The sequence below is a fragment of the Poeciliopsis prolifica genome, unplaced genomic scaffold (assembly GCF_027474105.1).
Source record: "Poeciliopsis prolifica strain line A6 unplaced genomic scaffold, Auburn_PproV2 SCAFFOLD029, whole genome shotgun sequence".
Lineage (NCBI taxonomy): Eukaryota > Metazoa > Chordata > Actinopteri > Cyprinodontiformes > Poeciliidae > Poeciliopsis > Poeciliopsis prolifica.
This window is the reverse complement of record NW_026562404.1, coordinates 5,777,755-5,792,363: the sequence shown is the minus strand read 5'-3', so window position 1 is coordinate 5,792,363 and position 14,609 is coordinate 5,777,755. Positions and strand designations below refer to the sequence as shown.

At 40.1% G+C, this 14,609-nt stretch overlaps 1 protein-coding gene across 1 annotated transcript; it reads right to left on the bottom strand.

The window, feature by feature from the left end:
* Positions 1-1,573: 1,573 nt before the first annotated feature.
* Positions 1,574-6,198, bottom strand: hoxc11a (homeobox C11a). Its single transcript, XM_055049401.1, has 2 exons — positions 5,319-6,198; positions 1,574-3,873 (listed from the first exon to the last, which is right to left on the bottom strand). The coding sequence occupies exons 1-2, from the start codon at positions 6,061-6,063 to the stop codon at positions 3,641-3,643; spliced, it is 978 nt and encodes a 325-aa protein (XP_054905376.1). The 5' UTR covers positions 6,064-6,198; the 3' UTR covers positions 1,574-3,640.
* Positions 6,199-14,609: the final 8,411 nt, after the last annotated feature.

Here is a 14,609-nt window from a genome sequence, read left to right as displayed (position 1 = left end):
CATTTTCCTATGTATTGACCCCTAACAACCTGGACAAAAAAACACCCCACTTCTAAAAAAAAAAAATACCAGCAAGGTTACTCTGGCAAACTTGTCACAGTTTACCTGAAAAAAAAAAATTAAGTTTGCCTGTTTTGACCGAGATAAGTAAATTTCGGTGTAATGTTAAAGTTCACCGGAAGCAAATTGAAACTAAACAAATCTTGTATTTTTAGAAAAATTTCATTAAATTGTTTAGAAAGTTGATGCAACTTTGCTCACGTACTCTATCTCATGTTGAAGACGACTTTGAAATCAGCGCTCTACTGTCCGAGGCGCCATGTTCTTTTAAAGGTGAAACTTTGCTATAATCATCGACATCCTTCCAAAAAAGAAAAAAAATAAATAAAATAGAATAATATAAAAAATACAATATTATCATTTAAGAAAAAATACTGCGGAATTATCTTTGAATTACGTGCGAGTCTGCGAGTTTTCTTTCGTATTTTCTGAGCCGTTTGGAACAGTGTTCGAACCAACGTGTTTTATTTTTGCTTTTGCAAATTAATTTATTAAGACAAACGTAGACAATAGACATGAAATGACAAGTAATGGATATTTAAAAAATAATAACAAATATTAGCTTCCATTATTTAGTTTTTTTTTTCCAATTTATTGTTTTCCCATGGACCGCTGAAAGTTATTTAGAAAATTACTATCCACGCAAGCACACAACAAAAAGGACACACTCTTTCTTACTTTTTTTTTAAAGTTACAGCTTCAATCTTTCACTGACTGTTACGCAGCTACGTTAAAGCTACAATTATTTTTACAAATGAATAAACAATCATAATAATAATAATAATAATAATAATAATAATAATAATAATAAAGTAAGTCGCCATTTTCCCTGCCAACTACTCCGAAGTGCAGAAACCAGACTGGAACACAGCGAGGACCTCACTGTTAGAGTTAGGGTTTTCTTGTGCTAACAGCACATAATCCGAGAGGACTTCTTTGTGGATAACAGTAGGCCACTACTGCTCTGATGTCACTTTCAGGCTCCCGTTCAGGAAAACGAACCAGCGCCGAGGCCAGAAAGAAGGGAATCCTGGCCCCCGTGTGGTTGATGGACAACATTCGCAGAAGACCCCCAGAGCTCTGTGTTGGTGACGTTGGGTGTTGGGGAAATTTACAAATTACTCACGTCACCGTCCAGGGGCCAAGGTTGGTAGGTGTGGCGTAAGACGGGGGCGCATGTAGCCTTGATCTCTGTCTGTGCGCATCCTCTCTACATTGAACGTCCCCAACCCCCACTTTTTTTTTTTTTTTTTTTTTTTTTAGATACTCCCTTAAGATATGCAATTTTACTGTGATTATGATTAATTCAGGGTCACAGACGTTACAAAGGCGATCCAAGGGGGAAACAAAAAAAGTCACGTGAATACAAAGAGTCTTTTTCCATCATCTTTGTTTTTTTTCCAAATTAAAAGCATTAGATAAAAAAAAAATCAACCAAACCTCATCGACTCTATTCTAAATGATTGTCTTTCGAAATTGCGAACGTGCACAAAATATATGTGATACAAATAAATAATCACATAGTAATTTATTAACAGTCACATCATCACACACATACAAACCCTCAATTTGTGTGCGAACCGAGTACAAATCTGCACATTTAAAATCGCCTCATGCGTGAACACCTACGGTTTCTTTTCTTTCTTTTTTTTTTTTTTACAGGGACAATAAAGTGTATTTACTGGATGTGTTAAAGCTGGCAAAGTTACCTGTTGTAGTTTAATGCGAAAGGTCAAAGTTGGTCCTGTGTACGCATTCCATTTTCTGTTCCCACTCACTCCCATTGGTCCGTTCCGCCGCTGCGACCATTTCCGGGCTCCTTGATTCCACTTTATTGCGGCGGGTTAAAGGTGAAGGCCTTGACATTATTGAAGTTCAAAGACTACATTTAATTATACATTGTGCTTAATGCACACGTGCAATCATCCTGCGCACATATGGTGTGCGCACCGTCACATTCGCAAGTCACATGCGTCAATTCCGTCAACATAATACACACTCTTACACACACACGCACGCACACACGAATCCCCCCTCCCCCCCCCCCACACACACGTTTGCTTTCTGTTGCCCACTTTTTTTTGTTTTCTTCTTTTTCTTGCATATGTCACAGACCTAGTTCATCTCTAAAACCTCTATTTCTCACTGTTCTTCCTTAGGACATCTAGTCTTGCTTGTTTACTATTTAGTGCGGAAGTGAACACCATTTCCCCAGAACAGACGGTGCAATTAAGAGAAAAAAATAGCCATTTAGTGCCTCTGTCTTTATGGCAGCGTCTAGACTACAAGAGTGGCGATTCCATTTAGTGTCTACTAAAAGAGGTTATCATTCCCTTCTTGGCCTCTCTCTCTTTCTCTCTATGAAGGATCTAAGCTGTGGTTCGTTCAACGCGCGAGAAAACGCCTAAAGTGGGAATCCACGTGGAAAAAAATGAGAAAATCTGCGAACAGTTCCCGAAATATCCGCTGATATTTGAGCCTTCAGTCCTATCGCTTCCAACGCTTGTATCCAAACGCACAAGCCATTAAGACGGGTACATTGTGCCAGGGTCTACATATTCAAATTTAACAGAAGTTGATATTTCCAAGAGGCATGCAAGTCACACAAGAAAAACAAAAAGAAAAAAGAAAAAGCAGCGCTGTGCCCAAAAACAAAAAAGAAAAAAAAAAACACGAGTATGCAATGTAACAGCACAAATAGCACAAAGTCGTTCAGTTTTGCCTATAGGTTTCTGTTTATTTAGTTATTGTAGCGATACACAGGCCGACGATCTGCTCATCCTCTCTGCGATCCAAAGCACCAAAATGTCTGAAGCAAATAATTTAACAAGAGTCGCCATTAAAGCTATTCGTGTGGCATGGGCAAGTGTGCTGAAAAATAGCAGCAGGGATATGGAGAAAAAAAAATCCAACATATGCCTATTTACAGTCACGAATGCACATTGCATAGGCTATTCTGTATACATGAAGGTGGCCGGGAGGAGGAGGTTGGGGGGGGCGGGGGTTGGGGGGGTGATGTAATACTTTCACAGATTTGGATACCACATCTCTCAAGGAGGGAAAAAAATATATGGCCTGAAAAAAAAAAAAAAAAAAAAAATTCTGCCCACACTCTGGTCGATGATGAAATATTTTAGATATTGATATGCTATATACACTGACCAGAGGCTGGAGTAAGAGCTAAAAGTTGTTCTGCTGATACTTTAACAAATATGTCGATACGAACAGTAGATTAAAGACAAACGGAGAGTCGTGATAAATAGGACATTTTCAAGACCAGCATAATAAATGTTTATTCTAACGCAGGCCTTTTTGTCAGAGGGGGTAAAACCAGCTAGAAATTCATCGCCGCCCAGCAGGATAATAAGAAAATGGCGACATTATCCCCCTCCCCTTATTGAAAGGCCTATTTTCTTCCACTGTTCATTTTTTTTTTCACATTGCACTGTTGGTGATATGGGCTCCTCTGTGGAAAAGGAAAAAAAAAACGGTTATGCCCACGATTACCATTCATTCAATGAGATAAGGAGAAGGAGGAGGAGGAGGCCTCTATGCCACTGTCCTGTGACACTCTTTCTGCTCACAACAGGGGGTTTCCAGAGAAGTACTGCAAGCGATCTCTGCTCAGCTTCTTCTCTTTCATTCTTCTGTTCTGGAACCAGATTTTGACCTGGCGGTCGGTGAGGTTCAACATTCGGGAAAGCTGGAGCCTCTTCTCCTTGTTGATGTAAACGTTGAAGAAGAATTCCCGCTCCAGCTCTCGAATTTGAAACTTGGAATAGGGACACCGCTTCTTCCTTGTTCGAGGGACGCCTGGATGAGGAAGAAAAAAATAATACTAATATTATTACTTGATCAGATCAAGTGGGGAATAATGTCATATTTTATTTTTTATTTATTTTTTTGGTGGGGGGCGGGGGGGAGAATGAAAATAAAGAGTATAAAAATAATAAAGATAGAGTGGAGTGCTGAGGTGGCAATAGGCTCGCCAGGTGCTGAAAATCCTCTGTCAGTGGCATTAGCAATGATAACATTTCAAACCACATTCATGAAGGGAAGTAGCTGAGGCTATCAGATAAACCAGCCATAAAGAGTGCTAAATATCCAAAATAGTTCGGAGGGAATAATATCAACTTACAGCCTCGCTAAGTACGTGTTTATCTGTTACAAATACACAATAACAAAAAGTATTTTCGCCCTGCATTATGTGCGTCACATTCCTCTGGAGCTAAACTAAACAATTTGCACAATCTTCTGGCAGAGGATGCATTGCCTCTCGTCTGCAGCGGCCCCTGTGCAAGATTCCAGTGGCCCTATCACTCCTTATCAAACAGGTGACCGGGGAAATACATTTCTTTTATTGTGCAACACGAGTGTGTGAGTGTGTGTGTGTGTGTGTGCTGGCGTGGAAAGTGGAGAAATTTAAGTCTCAGGTTTGAATCCACACCCTGAATGATCTACTTACACTGGCAAATAATGGTGAGCTTTAATTTTAGTTGATATCTAATCAATATATTTTCTGATAATGTCTTTTCTAAACAAGTGATCTAGACCGCATATTAAGCTTTTTAGCATCTTCACATAGCATATTTCAGATAGATAGATAGATAGATAGATAGATAGATAGATAGATAGATAGATAGATAGATAGATAGATAGATAGATAGATAGATAGATAGATAGATAGATAGATAGATAGATATATAGATAGAGATAGATAGATAGATAGATAGATAGATAGATAGATAGATAGATAGATAGATAGATAGATAGATAGATAGATAGATAGATAGATAGATAGATAGATAGATAGATAGATAGATAGATCGTTTTGTGTTTAATGCTCTTTGCTGCATCTCTTTTTTTGCGCGCAAACCCTGTGCTAAAGATAATTCACCGGACGCCAAAAGCAATGTTCTGCCCAATTGGTTTTTACACACGACAGCCCCAACAAGAAAATCCCTTAAAAATGACCAACGCAAGTTCACGATCAAAGTTAACATTTGTCACAATGGCTCTGTCTTAAAAAATTTCACAGACTCTCACCATAGAGGCGTCTGTGTATAACATCCCCCACTTTTTCTTTTTTCAAAGCCCTTTTCCCATCGTAAAAATTCTTCCCGTTGCAAGAAAGAGCTTTGTAGGGTTATAATAAAATCCTTTGAATGCTTATAAAACTCCACATAAAATCTGACCGACAAAACACCGGTCTAGTCCCCTTAACCTTCCCCCCGTTTTACAGCTTCGGCTGTACCTACTCGAGTGGCTGCTCTTGCTGGCGTTTCCGTCCTTGGCTGTGGCGGAAGAAGAGGTGCAGGAGCCTGAATTCGTGTGTTCCTCCTCGTCGTCTGGGTCTTTCCCCGGCTCCGGGACTCCAGATATAGCGGCTGTGGCGTCCTGCTGTTGCTGCTGCTGTTGCTGTTGTTGCTGCTGCTGCTGGGAGTCGCTTTCCAGCTTCCCTCCCTCGCCCTTTTGTAAACAATTGTCTGACTGATTGTCCGTGCTGCTGCAGTATGCGGTCTCGAAAAAGCGGTCGAAGCCTTGTGGGAGGACGTTGTTTTTCCCCACGCCAGAGTAAAAGCCCGTGGAAGGGTGATTGGATCCCGGGTGGGCATGGTGGTGATGGTGGTGGCTGTACACGCTCTCGTTCTTCATGAGCATTTCTGTCATGGTGGATGGAGGAAGACAGTCTCTATGCACCAGATCCTCTCCCGAGTAGCACGACGCATAGTTGCTCCTGTGGTGCCATTTGCTGGCGGGGTCCAAGCCGTACGAAACTTCCCGCACCGGCTGCACTTGAGACAGATTCGTGGAGTAAGGGTAGCTGATTTGCCGCGAAGGGGCCTGCGGAAGAAACGAGGAGACGGCGGAAAACTCGGGGACGTAGTAGGTGCAGCTGGGGAGGTAGATGTTGGAAGCGCAGCCCGTCCTGTCCCCAAACTCGGATGTCCGGTCTTTGCGTGTCTGGGAGCAGAAGTTGCCCAGATTCACCGAGTTAAACATCTTTCGCTCTCTCGCTACTCGGCCACTATAGATAGATGTTTTGGATTCGAGCTGCAGCAGAAGGGGAAAAATTTGGGAAGGCGAGATGACGCGCAATCCGTCTAAGTCGCCCCGCAGACACGTGATCGAAAGTAGATATTGTCATATATCAATTTGGAAGAGTTGGATGTGTAGGAGTGGTTGGCTTTAGGTAGATCGAGGAGGTTCAAACGAATAATTTTCAAACGCCACAGGCGCACTGAGCAAACCAGTTACAGATTCTTGTTTGCTGGCTTATGACAATTAGTGAGATATGTGCAGCATTTGTGTGTGTGTGAGAGTGTGGCTGTGGGTGTGTAGGTGTGTGTGTAGGTGTGTGTGTGTGTGTGTGTAGGTGTGTGTATGTGTGTATGCTTATGGGCTAGTAGGCCAGCTAAAAAGCCAGGGCTTCTTAAAAAGGCAAAGCACAATTTCTAGAGTGCAATCAGGGACAGGCATTTGATAGTTTTTGAGGGATTTTAAAGGTAAGATTATTGTTGTTATAATTAATATTAATGTTATTATTATTATTATTATTATTATTATTATTATTATTATTATTATTATTATTATTATTATTATTATTAATAGTAGTAGTAGTAGTAGTAGTAGTAGTAGTAGTAGTAGTAGTAGTAGTAGAAATAGTTGTAGTAGCAGTACTAGTATTAGATCAGACTTCTATCAGGATGTAGGTAAAATTTTATTCACGTATTTCACGGATGGTGCATCCGAGCAGCACATTAAGCAGCCAATATCAGTTCTCATTCATTGCCCCACCGTTTCAAAAGTAGTAAATATCAAATTTGTTTCTTAATAAAACATACATGCTCGACTTCCTACCCGGCCCTGTCCATATGCTGCAGATCTTTCAAACATAGTTATAACATTTGATGGTGTCATTTTCTTAATAGTCGTTACAGGTGTCTGCTTCACACTTGGTTATGAAGGAATCGCCAGCCACGCTACATGAAATAATCCATCACATAAACTCGCCGGGTTATTGTATTTATGGTATTTCCACTCTGTCTGTAAATTAACGTGCGTTTATTCCTCAGCGCAGAGGTGGTGGTGTTGGTGGCGGTTCTTGTTGACTATAATTATATGCTGAAGAAAAAGCGGCGGTGGGGCAATGAGCAACGCACCGCAGGCATGGGCAGACTGCACAAGATAAAGAAATCGGACTGCTCTCATTATTATTCCCGTTGACTTTGGGTCTGAACAGAGTTTAAGGAGGCCAACTGTGCAAGCCACCAGCCACACACTGCGTCTCTGGGATTCTTGCAAAGGATAAGGCACAAGTGGAGCCCCCTCTGCGAGCAGGGACCGTGCATCTCTCCCCTCCTGATGCCTGATGTGTTCTAGTTGCACAAACACAAACTTTTAAATGTTGCGGGGTGCGGGGGTGAGCACAAAGAAACAAATGACACTGGTGGATCTAGTGTAAAGCCCAGCCACAGAGACTGAGCGTCGTGCTCGAAACGTTATAATTTAGAGATAAATTACTGTCCTCTTTATTAAACATTTTATGGGTGAGTTTTTTATTATTGTTGTTGTTATTATTATTATTATTATTATTATTATTATTATTATTTATAAGAATATTATCCGATCATGTACATGATTTCTTTCTGACAGGTTTCTCTACCCCGACGCTTACAATAAAGAGAGACAGAGGGATTCGATCTTGTCCTTAATTTCTCACATATATGTTGACATTTATCAGTGGTTGACAGACGGACACACTTAAAAAAAACAACAAAAAGAAAAAAAAATCCCGTAAAATGAAAGGTTTGGAGGGAAAAAGAGCAGCTGCGTGTGATTTCAGACTTTTAATTGTACTGCTGAGCCCCATCTTTGAGTCTTTATAGACTGATACAGTTACAAGGCGAAATTAATACGACGCCCCATTGTTTCTGATCACAGGGAACTTCCTAAACAGACTCTTAAATCCTAACCCAATAACGCAGCCGTTCTATTAAACTCCCTTGACACACGTGTTGCTGGGGGAAAAAAATAAATAAAAAATCTGCTCAAAGAAAGAGTTTCTATATTTCCCTACTCTTATCAGTTTTGATTTCCAACAGTAAAAGAAAGAGCAAAAAAAAAAAAAAAAAAAAAAAAAAACACTGAAAAAAGAAAAAAAAGAGCAACATGGTCAAGATCTGAGCGTTTGGAAACTTGGAGTTTGAAACGTGGCAATGGCTTTAACTTGTTTACTACCTCCAGCAAACAAAAGGTTGTCTCACATGATGCTTCCTGCATCCAAGTACAAAGAAAGCAGACAGCTGTCCAGACACAGCACTTGAATTTGACCACTAAAATCCTCTCTACGTCCAACCATAAAACTCCGAATGACTGCAGTAACGCTAAATCCCCTTTGTTCCATAGAAAACCATTAACGCGGAGAATGAGAGGAATTTGGATTTCAGTAAACTAATATATTCTATTCTGCATTTCAAAAATAGAGGGAAGTTGCTCATTTTAAAAAAATGCTTATGATTTATTTTATTAAATTTTTATTTTTTTTTACTCTCTTCTTTTCCCTCTTTACAAATAAGCAAATTCAGATAACTCTCGACTTTTAGGCAAACATCTGAATTTTCGCGTCTTGGGACGCACGTGCAACGCGCTAAACTATTCAAGTTCGAAAAAACAGTGGAAGAAAAATAATACTGCGAGTTATCTGCGCCTCTGAATGCACAGCTGCCGATTTACTTTGTCGTGGGTCCAAATCATCAAGCGTAACTATGGAAATATTTGTGCAAAAAGCACTGGCCTTGCGGCTTCTCATTCAGGATACATGCTGCTGCTGCTGCTGCGTTACCTTCTGTATTTGCAAAACGACGAATTTCACATAAAAATGTTTTTGCCTTGCTGCAATGCAGGACGCGCAGTGAGTAAAACACGCAAGCCCTCGCAGTGATGGCAAATCATTTTTAAACTCATAGTATTTGGCAGCTGACAATAATAAAAAATATATTTTTCTATGAAACAAATAATATGGATTGGGCAGCAATAAAATAATTCCTTTTGTTTATTTCTCTGGACGGTAAAAGCACTGAGACGGACAGACCAAAACAACATTGTCAATTCATTTCTCCATCATAATCTTTCCAATGATGCGTATTAATGCGGCATTAATAAGTAATGCTGCAGTATGAATAAGCAATGCAATAATAAAGTCTAAGCATTAAAGGCTCTAATCAAGGCAAGAGGAGAATGAGTTGGGGGTGGGGGGAAAAGGAAACCATTCCAATCTGTTTACTAAGTTTTTAAATGTCAGGGAAACAAGCGCTCCTTTTGTTTTCAAGTCGCCGCATGTGTCATAACGTGGTAGAATATGACCACGACTTGGCAATATCCGATTTCCGAGGGTTTAAAAAACACCGACTTTTCTCGCCTGTACGCACTCAGCCCATCAGTCAAAGAATAAAGCTTCAGCATGTGTTTATTTCTCCGGAGGACGAACTCAGTGAGCAATAGGACCCGGGAATGTTTGATTATGCTGCACCAAATATGACTATGGGATGTGGCAGCCGGTTTACAGGCGAAGTTCTCCTCAGTTGACTTGATCCGCAGCAGCTTCTTCTTCTTCTCCTCCTCCTCCTCCTTCTTCTTCTTCTTCTCCTTCTTCAGTACAAAAAGGAAGCGACTCCCTGGTTAACAATATCAGGGGAGTAGGGTTCAGGAAACTGTCATGATAATTTGTTGACTGCTTTTTGCCATGCGTTCGTCTTAAATATCACAGTTAAAGCAGTAACTTTAACGACTGCGTCTGAGGAATTTAAGCTATGTATCGCTACTAAGCACCATAATTAAAATGGTTAACCTAGGTGTCACCCGGAGAAACTAAAAAAAAAAAAAAAAAAAAAAAAAGGAATGAAAAAAGAAAAATGACGCCTCCTAAATATTATAATGTTTTGGCTTTGTGGTTATAAATCCTTCCCCACATCATACAGCTCTCACACCATGCACACCAACGCACTCGCAATGAGCAACGTTCACCGAGACGCTGCTGCAAAGCCCGCTGAAGTCATGGCTAAATGTGGGAAGCCTTGTGTAATCATATCACCGTCCCCTCATGGCCCAAGGTTTAATTGGATGTAAGTTGGGCAGTTAAATTCAGCTGCGAGTGCTGCAAATTGTTTCAAGCAACACTAAAGCAGCCCCTCTCTCTTTTTGTTTTATCTTTTTTTTTTTTTTTTTCAATTTATTGTAGCATTTTGACAGTGAACGCATCCCTCTGCTGAACATGTGGCGGCAACAGTTGCAAACAACACAGAGGCGCATATTGCTGTTCCATTTGGAGCGATCTCCAGAGTATATTTCACATTCAACCACACGGACATAAAGCTTTCACAACAATGTGTTAAGTTTTTTATTAGAAGTATTAAATGATTTCACATCACAAGGAATCACCCCGCGCAGGAACTCCCTGTCTCCAGCCCTGTTTTTTTTTATTATTATTATTATTTATTTATTTATTATATTTAGGCGTCCCAGGAAAAGATAAAAACAAAACAAAATAAATTACAATGAAGTAAATTATCAGAAACCTTCTGAATCGGCTGGAAACAGAACACAACAGATGTGTATCAATGTATTTTGGTCCAGATTTACTAGAGAAAATAGCCAACATTTTAAAAAATAAAATAAAATACTTTCGCTACAGGCGGCCAGTTTCAATTTTTGAACTGATCGAGCACTCCGGGCTAAGGCTTGTCTCACGCCGACATAGTCACAAATATATGTGGTGACGTGCACTTAATTGTAGGCTGCACAACCTCTAAACGCAGGTTTTGTCCTCTTGAAATTCCAAATGATCTTTAGAAGATGGGACAATTAGTTGCATAATAGTGCAATTATGAGTGAATGAGTGCATGGGCATTTTCAGAAGTGGAAAATTACATCCACCATTTGACATATTTTGAACTTTATATGATGAGCTCACACCGTCACCCCCGACCCCAATTTTAAATTTAATCTGGGTTTCAGCAATCAATCGCCTCTATATTAGTTTTGTTTTAAGCCATGTAACTTGACTTTATTCATTCATACCATTTCGTAATGCCTTAATTAAGTTATTACAAGGAGGAGAAAAAGAAAACGAATGATCACGAGACAAACTGAGTCGTATAAAAGCCTATTTAACCGGGACAAAGTCCGGTCTGGTTGGCTTCTTTCGTATCAAAGTGTCAAATATGTTATTTTTCGTGTTCGCCGGCCCCGTAGAACTCGAATGGCTCATTATGTGAGCTCTAAACAGATGCTCCGCGCTTTGAATGCTTTCTATATCACTAAAAATGGCTCCCTACTTGTTCACCGCTATTGCTTGCTGTACAGACTGAGAGGCTCAAGCACGACGAAGCAGTAAACAACGCGCTGAGGATTGTATTATACCTGTATCACTGTAGTTCAGTGCTCGGACCAAAGCTACACGTCATGTGCGTCGGAACAGCGCGAATTCTTTTCGAGCAGATTACGTCAAACGTGCCCTTTTATATATGTATATATGTATATATACATATATGTAAAATAAGTAGCTTCCAGCAGGTACCTCAGGTTCAGCTGGCCGCTGCCAGCATACTTGACCTTCATGGTTGCGTGGAGGCCCAAACGCATCAAACGCATCAAACGCATCAGACAGTCCTTATCCAAAAAAAAAAAAGAAAAAAGAAAAAAAAAAGGATATTTCTAGAAGCAAAACAAGACATACTCCCATGCAAAATCTTGTGAAGAAATTATATAATCTAAACACACACAAAAAATGACTTAATTAAAAGTTGCACATCGATTGTCACGGTAAGGGTCCCAAATAATAGCTGCAAAAAAGTAAATAAATAAACCCCAAGTTTAGAATGACAGGAGTGCTGATTTGAAATTGTGATACACAAATCGATTAAGAACGCACATTCGCCATAGACAGCTGGGGTAAAAATAAAAGGGGGGGGGGGGGTGGAGGGTAACGCCGCTTCTGTGGCGCCATCGAAACTCTCCCGGCCTGCGTCCGGATCTCTGTTGTACGCCTGTCGCTCCTGAAAAACAAATTAATAAGATGCCACATTTCAGGCAAAACGGAAACGCGGGCGCATTGAGGACACGTTTCAAATCATTCTAAAATCAATACATAACGGTTCTGCGAGACGTAAAAAGATATGGATCTGCAACTTTAAGTATCCTACCTATCCTGTCTTTATCACATTAACACTCTTTGAAACAATCACGGCCATTCCTGCGGTCACACACACACACACACATACACACACACACAAACACACACACACACACACACGCACGCACACACGCACACACACACACGCACACCTACACACTCACACAATCACACATTCGCGCGTGCGTACACACACACACCTCGCACGCACGCCAAACAGAAACACTTTACCAGGAATAACACTGCTTTCTGTTTCTCCGGCCAGCTTTGTGCCATAAACGGAAGACGGGGCGGCGGGGGACCTAGACCGCATGCCACACAAGTTCTCTGCGAAGGGCACTGTGAAGCTCACTGACCTTTGGGACGCGGAGACTGGCCGCCATAAAAAGATTTAGCCAGTCTCAAAGTCAAAAGTCCTCAAGAGCAGTGAAAGAGAGATTGTAAAAAACCTGCAAACCCTAATATCCGAAGGTCGTGCGCACAGACAAGAGACAACCTGCCTTTAGTTAACAACTACTCACTTCAATTTTTTTAAAACTATACATATATAGACATGGGTAGACATATCAGTCCTTTAGCGTATTGCTTTGTATAGTGGAACAGAGAAAGTATTGTCAACGGAGTCCGTGGTATGCGTGAAATGTGTCTAGCAAAAGCCACAAGAAAAGTTAAGAATAAAATCATCATATCCTCTAGTTCCAAGAGAAATATGTTCGTCGAACAGAAGTCCAGTCAAAGCCCTCCTCGCCAAGTATTTCTGTAACAATAATCCAACCGATTTATACACCATTACTGGCCTGAAAATTAAGCCAGCGTTTAATCACAGCGGAGAAACACAATGACGGTGTGCTCAGCTTGCTTGGATGCCCACGCGTTCCCCCTCACAATCCAAAATGCATTCGGCTAAATAAATTATGTTAATTGTTTCTGTTCAAGACCCGAATTCCTCAGTTTACTGAACAGTAATCTGTTGCTGTTTGTTACAAATCATGACAATTGGATAATCCGTTTTCTGCCTTTTCGTCTTATCCACATCAGCAGTTTCATAAATAAATAAATAAATAAATAAATAAATAAATAAATAAATAAATAAATAAAAATCTCAAGTTCAAAATCATGAAGACGCAGCTTTTGAAACCTATACATCTGCAGAGTTCTCACACCTTGAATTCAATTTTACACGAATCAGTGAAACCTATTTGTGCCCCAATTTACTATGGAGGGTTTGTTCCAAACAATAGAAGTGACAAGTTCATTGTGCGTTTTGCATGTTTTGTTTTAGCTCCAACTAAGTTGAAAAGGTAGTGCACAAACAGAGTCAGGGAATCATATTAGACAAATTAAAAACATTCCAACACCGCCATTTTTTAATTATTATTATTATTATTACTCTTAATGCATCACGTTCCGGAATAAATCCGAGTATTTTCCAATGTTCAGACAGTTTAATCATTCAACTAACATTCTCAATTGGTGTGTAAAAAAAAAAAGAAACCCAACAACAACAAAATTGTGCATTACGCACGGAATTTCTTCTCTATTGCTAAAGAGACTAATTCGAGTTAATTTGCTGCAATATGTCTCGACACAGATCTTAAATACAAGTGAAATGATTTTTCAGCTCATCTCTAATCCAACGCTTAATTGAGGGACTTTTCTTTAAAATCCAAAACTAGAGTTTTACATTCAGTTTTGCATCACCTTTTGATTCAACCTATTACATTTTCTGAAAACATCCTTGGGCAAATATAAAACTAATACATGCTTATCAAGTCAATTCTAAAAACAAGTGTAATTTAGATTATATACGCGATTTGCCGTGATTGTTATGAACATTTCGTCAAAGTTGAATCTTGCATTGTGCCAGCATGCATGAATGGAGACATCACTTTTGTTTAATGAGGAGGTTGCAATACTTTTATGGATTTTCACACTTGCCTAGTCAAAGCAATTGTGCAATACAATGACGAATGCATTGAGATATACTTTTGCGGTTTGCTGCTAACACCCAAACTGGAAAATGTGGTTCGTCACGAGGTAAGGCAAACAGCTATCAAAGGCTTCCGAAAACTGCAAAAGCGGCAGTATGAAAACAATAAAGCTACTGGAACACACAATCCGCAATGGACCGAGGCCCATATTATGACGCCCGTCACAGAGCATTGTCATAGAATGAGAGAAAGAGATCTCACACTTGCATTTATGAGGAGAGATGTTGGTAGAATGCAAAGATGAGTGTGACATTCAGTGGTTTGGTTGCAGGAGCAGCCTTTCACAGTTCACTGAAATGGCAACATCTGATCGGAAAACTGACACTGCACAAAGATGTGTTTTTTTTTGTTGTTGTTTTTTCAGC

Excerpts from the sequence above, each read along its gene's own strand:
- hoxc11a (XM_055049401.1), bottom strand. The coding sequence starts at position 6,063 with ATGTTTAACTCGGTGAATCTGGGCAACTTCTGCTCCCAGACACGCAAA. Across the intron at positions 3,874-5,318 it reads CAGCAAGAGCAGCCACTCGA|GCGTCCCTCGAACAAGGAAG; the intron begins GTAGGTACAGCC and ends TTCCTCATCCAG.